Source organism: Dendrobium catenatum, unplaced genomic scaffold (assembly GCF_001605985.2).
Source record: "Dendrobium catenatum unplaced genomic scaffold, ASM160598v2 fragScaff_scaffold_716, whole genome shotgun sequence".
In the NCBI taxonomy this organism is placed as follows: Eukaryota; Viridiplantae; Streptophyta; class Magnoliopsida; order Asparagales; family Orchidaceae; genus Dendrobium; species Dendrobium catenatum.
In genome coordinates this window covers 14,092,291-14,102,936 of record NW_021319178.1, presented here as the reverse complement: position 1 = coordinate 14,102,936, position 10,646 = coordinate 14,092,291, and the positions used below count along the sequence as shown (strand labels likewise).

Genomic DNA, 10,646 nt, shown 5'->3' with positions numbered 1-10,646 from the left:
TAAGATGTACATCAAGCTAAGACCTTCCACCAAGGAAGGGCCTCATTTGTAATCGACTGCAATACTAGTGGATTCATTCAAACTGGGCTAGGCCCCGTGGTTTTTCCCCCCTTTTACATGGGTTTTCCACGTAAAAATCTTGGTGTCTCATAAATGCTAGACCATCTCTTCTTATCTGATTGCGTGCCGGATTTTCATACAATGCTAAGATGTTAAAAATGGTATTTCTCTACCGCCGCAAATATTCTTGGACGCAACAATAGTGATCATAGATTTTTATATGTCGCAATTACGTTCTTTATGCAATTAAACTCTGACTTAGTTTTTGATGGCTTTCTTACTTTTTAATATTAATTTTCTAGCAATTCACTAAGGCTTCATTTGGGACGACTATTTTACTGCTTCTTAAAGAAGTTTTTTAGTTCAAAATTTATAATTTTGAACTAAAAAACTGCTTTAAGAATAAGTAAAAAAGGCGTTCCAAATAAAGCCTAAGACCGAATGCCTCTCTCTCTCTTAAATTTCTTGGGTATGTTGTGTGTGAAAAATGCCCAAGAGAATATAATTTTAGTTTGAAAATAGAGCATTTGAACTACTAAAATCTTTGAAAATTGCCAAAGAGAATATCAAACATTTGGAAATAGAGCATGGATTAATGTCATCATAGATTCATTCAAGATGAGCAATTCAAGGTGTAATTTAACTAATAAAATATTTTCCAATTATTTTAATAGAATTGTTGGGATTTTCTGAGGAGGAAGGAAGCTTTCTTGAACTTCTTGGATGAGAGGGAGGGAGGGAAAAATGATAAAGAGCAAAACATCGAACAAAAACTTTATTGTCTTGACTTTTAGAGAGATTGATATGCAGATTTTGGCTTTGTTTGGGATGACTTTATTCCTGCTTCTTAAAACAGTTTTTAAGTATAAAAAATAAAACTTTTGTACTAAAAAGCTGCTTTAAAAAACAGTAAGAAAGCCGTCCCAAACGAAGCCTTTATGTTTACATATAAACACAAATGGCAACACCAAAGCTACAAAAGAACCTAAAGAAATTACATCTATATAAAGCTAACCGAAAATACAAAAACAGAGTTAAGTTGGATCACAAAAGACTATAACAAAAATATTATTATACTTTGAAGAGATCATTATTACTTTTTTAATTTTCAAATTAAAATTTTATTGACCCATTCTACTTTTGATATGATTTTTATTGTTATTTTGTTAGTTATATGTTAATGAAATTTAAGCAAAAATTGATGATAAACGTTATTTAAATATCCAAAAATTGATGATAAACGTTATTTAAATATCCAATTAAAACAAAGAAAAATTGATGATACCGCATCACAAAATTATCTTGATCCGGCACGAATCTCGAGGCAAAAGCTAGTTAGAAACTTCAAAAATTAATTTTGGGAGCACATCCTAAATGTATTCACAATATACTTTCATAAGTTGTCCATGAATATAATATAATATAATTTTTCTCGAAAAAATTTTTGAGGCATACTTTAAAAAAAATAAATAATGAAATATTTAATCAATTATATTTATTATGATAGTATAAAGTAAAATTTCCCTATTGTTAGCACTCGTTTGAGTCGTCGTAACTAACCTATTAATGAATAAAAATATAAGCAAGATATTAAAAAAATTTATTAAAATAAAAGAAATAAAAAATCAGCCGTTTTTTACTTTTTTTTATAATAATTTGAAATAAATAAATAAATAGCTTGACTAAAGGCCGAAGAGAAAGAAAACGAGCGATAACGAGAGAGCAGAGAGAGAGAGAGGGGTGTACGTAATCGGAACACAGAATTGTGTTCAGATGCTGCGTATTTACTGCTTATTTTACTGTGTATTTTTTGATACATTATGTTTTCTACGTATTTTTTGCATATTTTTTATATATTTAGTGAGTATTATTTATTTACTAATTATTTATCACGAAAAAATTATGTCACAAATACACAATAATTTCTCGAGAGAGAGAGAGCTACAGAAGTCAAGCGGGAATGATCGAGCTTGTGTATTTAATGGGCTCGCCCTCCGCTACATGCTCCTCATTCCACTCCTAGCGCTCTCTTCTTCGTCTCCTGTGCTCTTGTCCACTAAGCTCGGCAAGCTTCTCTTCTCAGTTCATACCGGAGAAGAAGATAGCGGTGATCAGAGGGCCGGGGAACGACTCGTTTCCGCCATTAAAGGAAAGGTTTTGAGCAGAGCGTAGAGGGTTGGGAATGAAGTACGTGGTGGTAACGGGGGGAGTGGTTAGTGGGTTGGGGAAGGGGGTGACAGCGAGCAGCATTGGGGTTCTGCTTAAGGCGTGCTGTATGAGAGTCACCACCATCAAGATTGGTATGTCGCCGCCTCGCCGGAGACTTTTCTTCGCGGTCTTTTTTTGGTTTTGAATCGGCTCTATTCATCTTTTCCTTTCCGTGTCAAAGAAAGGTTATCTTCACCGGAATATAAATCTTTTTCTAAATTTGTTTCTTTTTTGAAGTTTGTGAGTGTGGAAGGACAAGATTCATTGGTTCTCACAAATGAATGGGGGAGATACTGTGGGAGCTGGTTGTAGTTAGTGTTCTTTATTTTTCCCAGGTTTTTTAGATTTTCCTAGCATTTTTTTTTTTCTGATTCTTATGCCAATTTGACTTTCTTTTTGGAACTTGTAGGTTTATGAAAAATTTTTAATTGGTTTTGGAGCTTAGGCTGTCAACTAAGAGGTTTTGAGTTGGAGATTTGTATACTAGATGTGTGTGATTGAGTTTATGATTTTATTATGAAAAACTGATAGGATTGAAACCGAAGGTTTTAGTTCTTTTTAGATATGTAAATAGCATGAAATGAAGTGATTTGTATGTAAATCTCTCCTTTTTTTTGAATTCGTAGTAGTTCTAGAGGACATGAAAAATTGCAGAAATTAGCTAAAGAAGGCTACTTTCCCACTGTAGCAGGAATGCAGGATGGCATGTGCTTGCGTTGGATAATGTTAGGTGACAGGGCCCCGCCATTGGTGGGGTTTGGTTTTGACATAATTCAGGACCAACCGGGCTTTGATATTTTGAATTTGCTTTGTCTGGTGTTTGTATACTGTCTGCTTCTTCTTCCATCGTTGTAGTTAAGAAATTACTAAGTTTTTCATGTTTAAATAGTTCAAATTTCATGGTGGGTCAAGGAACTAAGGGCATCTCCAACCGAAAATCTCATTTTTCACTCCAAAATGCCGCGATTCATCTCCATTTGAACTCCATTTTGCCCCATTTTGCGAAGGTGACGGTTGTTCACTTCTTTTGCGCATTTCTTCGGTAAGTTTGGTAGAGACATAAAAAATGGCGAAGATGAACAATGCAACGTCAATATTGACGTCCCGCTGTTCACCCGCAACCAAATAGCGGAAATTTTACCGTTCGGCTGGAGCTCGCGAGCGATGCCATTCAAGAGTTTAGAGTTCGGTTGGAGATGCCCTAAGGCCCTTCAATCTCCCCACCAAAATGAAAGATAACTAGTAACTTTCTTAACAGTAATGTTGCAGTGACCGTTAATTCATTCAAATTTTATTGTTCATATGAAGAAAAATTATAAGTTCTTAAATTGTTCAATGGTTACACACAGATCCATACCTCAATACTGATGCGGGAACGATGTCTCCTTTCGAGCATGGAGAAGTTTTTGTTTTAGATGATGGTGGAGAGGTAAGGAAAAGCTAAGGTGGACTGTATTTGCTACCACAATTTGATCTCTTTTTAGTTATCTTTTACCTTTTCTCTTTTCATCATTTTTTATTATGTCAGTTGTCTGTATCATTGTCTTTTTCCATTGGTATTGCCTAAATTGTTGGGTGCATTTCCTGCCTGATTTTAAGTTGATATCATTCTTATAAATCTTTTTAAACATACTATTAGGTGCACTCGTTTGAGTTTAGGAGGTTTTTAATTCAAAAAAACTCCATGATTATGCTCCCATCCCAATTTTCCACACCAAGTTAGAAAAAAAAGTTTAATTTCTTGCTTGTGAAGATTTTTTTTTTCCTTAATGTGGTACATTTTTTATTGTTTTAAAGGTGGATTTGGATCTTGGTAACTATGAAAGATTCCTTGACATCAAACTGACACGTGATAATAACATTACTACTGGAAAGATTTACCAGGTAGTGATATTCTTCCTTGAAACTTCCAAGCGTTACATCATTTGATGTGCTTATAACAAAGTTTTAAATTATTTGGTTTTCTGTGTTCATAATTTGGTACTTTTCTTTGTTTTTTTTATAACTTTTTTGTTGATAGTTTGTTCTTGATAAAGAGAGAAAGGGAGATTATTTGGGGAAAACTGTTCAGGTGTGTCATTGTTCTACATAAAGTGCTATCAATTTTTATGAATCTTCAACCTGTTGTGTTGTATGTGGCCCTCAAAGTTTATTACTGTTAGGTTGTTCCACACATTACTGATGCCATACAAGAATGGATTGAACGGGTAGCATTGATTCCCACTGATGGAAAAGAAGGACCTGCTGATGTCTGTGTTATAGAACTTGGTGGAACAATAGGTAATAACAAAATTTAAAATAATTGATAGTATATGGTGTTCTTTATCCATTCAAGTTTAAATTCGCGGTTTGCTTCCTATAGTTGTGCAAAATATGGTGCAGGAGACGCCATCTTTTTGCATCATAATGAAAATGGAATTCTTAATGCAGGAGATATTGAATCCATGCCATTTATTGAAGCTCTTAGTCAGTTCTCCTATCGTGTAGGTGAGAGAGTCCATTCACATAGATAACTTGAAGATGATTGTTTTTTCTTTTCGAAGCTTTCCCTCTCCTACCATTCAATGTATTTAACAATTCATTTTAATGTCTTTTTGTTTCAGGCCCCGGCAACTTTTGCCTTGTTCATGTCAGCCTTGTGCCAGTTCTAAATGTTGTTGGTGAACAGGTATATTTTTCCATTTCTTTTCTTCTTTTTAAAAGCATTTGCAAACGTGTCAGCTTAATATTAACGGAGTTTTGGGAGAGATAATTCTGAGCGGACACCGGGAACAGCTTACCGTTCAGGACGAATCAGGTGCATCCACGTCATCCAGTACCGAGCAGTACTTAGCCGCGGTACAAAGTAGGAGGTGACGTGACGCATTTTCATTGGGATCTGAACGGCGTTCGGCATTCGCACAGAATAATTCATCGAGTTTTGGACTGCCCCATATCATTTTTTCGAGCTGTAAAACCTGTTTTTGTATTCAATTTGTTGTAATAATGTTTTCTTCTTAATTGCAGAAAACAAAGCCAACGCAACATAGTGTTCGGGGTCTGAGAGGACGAGGATTGTCTCCAAATATTCTTGCTTGCAGGAGTGCACTGGTCTCTCTTTACTTTGACTCTTATCTTTTTCTCTTTCTCTATATATCTAAAAGCCAGTCTTGGCTCTGATTTACTGTTTTAGTCACACCTGATTTGTTGTAACTTTATGGGACATTTCTTTTTCAGCCTTTGGATGAAAATGTCAAAGAAAAGCTTTCACAATTTTGCCATGTTCAGGTATTGTCGCAAATGTCTTGGCATTTTGTAATTCATATATGTTGCTTTCTGAAATGGCATGCAATTAGTTGACTGAAGTTGCTTTTGATACAAATGATGTTGCAGAAGTCAAATATTGTTACTCTTTATGATGTTCCAAACATTTGGCATATTCCTTTGCTTCTAAGGGTATCTGTTCTCTTTCTGATTTGTAATTGGAACTTTTCACCTTCAACTTTCCAGCTTTGTTCTCACTTTGTTCATTTTATTATAGGACCAGAAGGCACATATTGCTATCTTGAGAGCTTTGAACCTCCAAGGGTCAGTCTAATTGCTTTGATAACTTTATATTTGTTCTTAATAACATCCTTATGGTGATAACACAAGAGGCTATAAGGTTTAAAATTATTATTTATAATTGCAGTGTAACTCGAGAGCCAATGCTGGAGGAATGGACTTCCATGGCTAAAACCTGTGACACTCTACGTGATCCTGTGGGTTTAGAACATATTTAAACGCCCTGTCATGTTTTGAATTTTCTCTTCTTCTTCTAACTTTGAAGCGCCAAAACATCTTCAGGTTAGGATTGCCATAGTTGGAAAATATACTGGTCTTTCTGACGCATATCTTTCTGTTGCAAAGGTACTCCTCTCTCTAATAAGTCTTTTTTATCTGTGCAAATATGCCTATGGAGAGACTATTCCTTTCCTACTGCTTTTATATGCATATAAATCTTAATATTATTTACTATTATATAAGTTTGTATTGAAATATTTCTCTCATGCCACATGACCGTTTAAATATTTGTCCATTTGATAAATACAATATAAGAAAGCAACACTCAGTGCTCTCAACTCATGTTCTAGACTTTATTCTATTTGGTTGCTAACTGATCTCAAATAGCCCAAGATCAATCTGTTACTCTATGATTCATATTTGGATTTGTGTTCTTTCTTTATAAATCCTTATAATGCTATAGGCAAAGTAATTCATTTTTGTGCAAAATTTGTAGGCTCTCTTACATGCTTCTGTAGCCTGCCGTAGGAAACTTGTGATAGACTGGGTTTCTTCCATGGACCTTGAAGACTCAACTGCAGAAGAGGTTTATTAAACTTCTTTTTTCTCCTTCTTTCTTGACCATCTCTTTTTTTTACTTGTTCTAAAGGGTTGATGAAATACTTCTCAGGCACATTATGTTCATAAAGCAGCTTGGAATCTATTGAAGGTAGTTAGTTTTTTGTGTTTATTTGTCCTTTTATATATATACTAAAGTAGTGTACATTAAGAAAGGTAGAGATAGACCTAAAAAGGCTTAGTTAGAAAATATTAGAAATAACCTTTCTTTATTAGATTTAAATGAGAATTTGACTCTTAACAGGACACAATGATGAAAAAGTATTAATATAGCTGATCCCACAAATTGGGATAAAGGCTTGTTGTTGTTGTTGTTGTTGTTGTTGTTGTTGTATACTAAAGTAGTGTACATGATTCTGGAAGGCGACACTTAGCACATTCTATTATTGGGAAGTTATTCTAGTCCCAAACTATCTAATGTGTGTAATTCGGTCTTCTATCTCCTCAAATATTATTTAAAATAGTCATTTGATTTCTTAAATTTGATTCAAAATGATCCAATATAGGGACTATTTTAGAACATATTGTCAATGGACTAAATCGAGCACAGTAGATAGCCGAAACTAAAACGACCGCATACAAATACTCCAGGGATTATTTTGAACATTTTTCTAATTTATTTAGAATCTGAAATTTTACAATGCAGGGTGCAGCTGGAGTATTAATTCCTGGAGGTTTTGGTGATAGAGGCATCCAAGGGAAAATTCTTGCTGCAAAATATGCCAGAGAAAATAATATCCCATTTCTAGGCATTTGTCTTGGCATGCAAGTTGCAGTGATTGAATTTGCTCGCAATGTCATGAATTTACAAGATGCAAATAGCATGGAGTTTGATACTAACACAAAGAACCCATGTGTAATATTTATGCCAGAGGTTTGTTTTTTCTTTCATTTCCTTCTCAATGTTCTTTCTTTCTTTCTAAATTATGAATGATCTAACATTCTGGACTTGAATGTATGATTTGTCTTTTTAGGGTTCCAAAACACATATGGGGGGTACGATGAGGCTTGGATCTAGGAGAACTTACTTCCAGCTTAAAGATAGCAAATCTGCCAAGTTGTAAGGAATTTGAATCCTCAAACTCTTCATGTTTTTTTTTTTTTTTTTGGTGTGATCTATAATGTGGAATATCTTATCTTGATTATTTCAGATGACCTGAACAATTTTTTTATTAACAGGTATGGAAATGTGAAGTATGTAGATGAAAGGCATAGGCATAGATATGAGGTTGGTGCTACTAAAGTTCTCTTCTTTTTTTTTCCCTCTGCATGGAAAATTCTAGCTTATTTTCCTTTTTTAAGTAATAGAAAAATTCTTGAGAACTTTTCACACATATTTCCAATTAAAAAGGTTATACACAATGCATAGCTTATATTATGGTATGATGTATGTAGTCTTAGGCTTGATTTGGGACGTCTTTCTTACTGCTTCTTAAAGCAGCTTTTTAGTACAGAAACGTTGTTTTAAGCAGCAGTAAGAATGTCGTCCCAAACGAAGCCTTACCATGCATTTATGGAGAGCTTGTTTCAATTACTCAGATTCTGAGAGCTCCATAATATAGTTGAAGCAACTTGACTGTTGAGAGCTGTTGAAGGGCAAAACATGTGGAAATCTTGTTAAGTAACCAATGCTTAGTGTTTTCATCCATTTTATCTACTTAAATATAACATTGCCTAGAGGATAATCTACTTTAAACCTCAAAGATGTAAATGAATGGCACAAGAGATGTGTGGGAGTGAGAGCTTCTATACTTCCAAAAGAAGAGAAGTGTAACTACTAACTACATATATTTCACATCAGAAATTCTGATTTGATCATGTTGGTTTTAACTGCAGGTAAATCCTGATTTGGTTATGAAGCTTGAAAGGTCTGGTCTTGCTTTTGTGGGCAAGGATGAAAGTGGTAGAAGAATGGAGGTAAGCCTGCACAATTTTCAAGATTTTCCTTCTTCTTCAACTATAGATTTTAGAGTCATTATATTACAAACGTTAACATTCTATCTGCAGATTCTTGAGCTGCCTTCGCATCCTTATTATGTTGGAGTCCAGTTCCATCCAGAGTTCAAGTCAAGACCTAGGAAACCTTCTGCTCTTTTCTTAGGTAAGCATTATTCTGAGCTCAACTATTTAGTGCTCGCTTCATAAATTTTGAGGTGGGTGCGCTCTAGATGGGGCGAATGTACTTAGGCGAATGGGTCATAATTGGGGAGAGTGCCCTCTTTGGTTGAGCTCTCCTTGGGCGAGTTCGCCTGACCTTCTTTGATTTCTCTGCGAGCTTGCTTGATATCCACAACTTGTTTAGATCCGGCCGCATATGTTGGACATACATAAGTGTTTTAACTCTACTTAATCTAAATAATCTATTTAACATATTTTTTAAGCTTGAAATAAAATGGAACATAAAAATTCATTATTTCGCTTAACAGACATGATGTAATGCTTGTCACTTAAAAAGTATTCTACAACAATAACAACAACATCAAGCCTTTATCCCACTATGTGTGGTCGGCTACATGAATCCTTGTTCTCTTATGTGTCATGTTAAGAGCTAAATTCTCTTTTAAATCTGCTAAAGAAAGGTCATTTCTAATATTTTCTAACAAAGTCTTTTTAGGTCTATCTCTATCTTTCTTAACATAAGCCAAATCTAATGCATCTACTTTTCTAACCGAGTCATCGGAAGGCCGCTGTTTTATGTATTATATGTAATAAAATTAATTTTTGCATAGTAGCTATCTTTTTTAGCAGCTCACTTATGGAAGCACCTATCACCTCAGTCTTTTGCCACCATAATGGAAACATCTGTTTGAGGCTTCGTTTGGGACGGCTTTTTTACTACTTTTTAAAGCAGTTTTCTAGTAAAAAAATTAAAAATTTTAAACTAGAAACTGGCTTTAAGTAGCAGTAAGAAAGTTGTCCCAAACGAAGCCTGAATCTCTTATTTTATGATATTTGTGTCTAAGGAAAGCTTATTGATACTTAAATTAATCATGATTGAGCTGATAAACTCACCATCTCTACATGATTTTAGGTCTAATCGCCGCCTCTTGTGGGCAACTCGACGTGTTGCTTAAAGCGCAAGGCCGCGACAACTTGCTGCCGACAAAAATGGTCACAAGCAACAGTCCCTCGGTCGCAATGGTCTACCCAAATGGACATACAAAGCACCTCTCGAATGGACCTTACTATGCAAATGGCAATGGCGTCCATGCCTAACTTCCCTTCAGCTGATCAAGGCAGTGTGAGGTTTGGCTTCTTATATGCTACTACTAGTTTTCACAAGATTGGAAAATAGCTTAATGGTTTTGCTCAATAGTAGAAGTGGCAGTGGAGCTTGTTCCAGGTTTTTAACGAGGAACAGCCTATGTATTTCATTTTGTCTGAAAATGGATCAGAAGGTTATGATAGTCTTCTTTTTCCTCATATTTTTGTCTGTTTTTTTTTTTTTTTCTCTTTGATTTGATAGTTCTTGAGATGTCTGATCATGTAGAAGAAATTAAAGCTTGTTTTATCTGTAAAGTATCAATTCCAAGAAGCTGAATCTGTGATTTCTTCTTTGTTTTCTCTTTGGCTGTGTTTGGTAGAACTTATGCTTATCCTCTGTTGTAAATTTTAGAGCAATGAGAGGTCATAACTCATAAGTACTTTCAATTTTACCTTATTTTGGAATTCTGAAAGTTTCTACTTGATTTTGAAGTAGAGTTCAAATATGTGCTTGATAAAAAGTGGATTTTTATTACATTTTTTTAATTAAAATGAATTTTTTTAAAATTTAAATTTATTTTGAGATTAATACAATTATGAGTTAATTAATTAATTATTTATTTATTTATTTCAAGTTAATATAAATATTTTACAAGTTATATTGATTAAGTTTTAATCATGATTTTATGAGAATTTTTCCATGATTGAAATTTTATTTTTTTATAGTTCATCCTTATAATAATTGATAAGTGAGTTTAAGGAACTTTATGGTTTTTTTTTTAAGTATCAAAAGC

At 34.3% G+C, this 10,646-nt stretch overlaps 1 protein-coding gene across 1 annotated transcript; it reads left to right on the top strand.

The window, feature by feature from the left end:
• Nucleotides 1-1,990: 1,990 nt before the first annotated feature.
• Nucleotides 1,991-10,212, top strand: LOC110092242 (CTP synthase). Its single transcript, XM_020816704.2, has 21 exons — nt 1,991-2,360; nt 3,618-3,697; nt 4,066-4,152; nt 4,289-4,339; nt 4,431-4,548; nt 4,699-4,755; nt 4,872-4,936; nt 5,275-5,358; nt 5,485-5,535; nt 5,641-5,703; nt 5,789-5,835; nt 5,939-6,008; nt 6,094-6,156; nt 6,527-6,616; nt 6,701-6,739; nt 7,295-7,522; nt 7,623-7,708; nt 7,828-7,876; nt 8,485-8,565; nt 8,656-8,749; nt 9,680-10,212. The coding sequence occupies exons 1-21, from the start codon at nt 2,243-2,245 to the stop codon at nt 9,862-9,864; spliced, it is 1,806 nt and encodes a 601-aa protein (XP_020672363.1). The 5' UTR covers nt 1,991-2,242; the 3' UTR covers nt 9,865-10,212.
• Nucleotides 10,213-10,646: the final 434 nt, after the last annotated feature.

What these genes read in the sequence shown, in the direction of transcription:
- LOC110092242 (XM_020816704.2), top strand. Translation starts at nt 2,243, where the DNA reads ATGAAGTACGTGGTGGTAACGGGGGGAGTGGTTAGTGGGTTGGGGAAG. An exon ending in CTACTGGAAAGATTTACCAG is followed by an intron (nt 4,153 to 4,288) that starts GTAGTGATATTC and finishes TTTTGTTGATAG; the next exon opens with TTTGTTCTTGATAAAGAGAG. An exon ending in GTGACACTCTACGTGATCCT is followed by an intron (nt 6,009 to 6,093) that starts GTGGGTTTAGAA and finishes AAACATCTTCAG; the next exon opens with GTTAGGATTGCCATAGTTGG.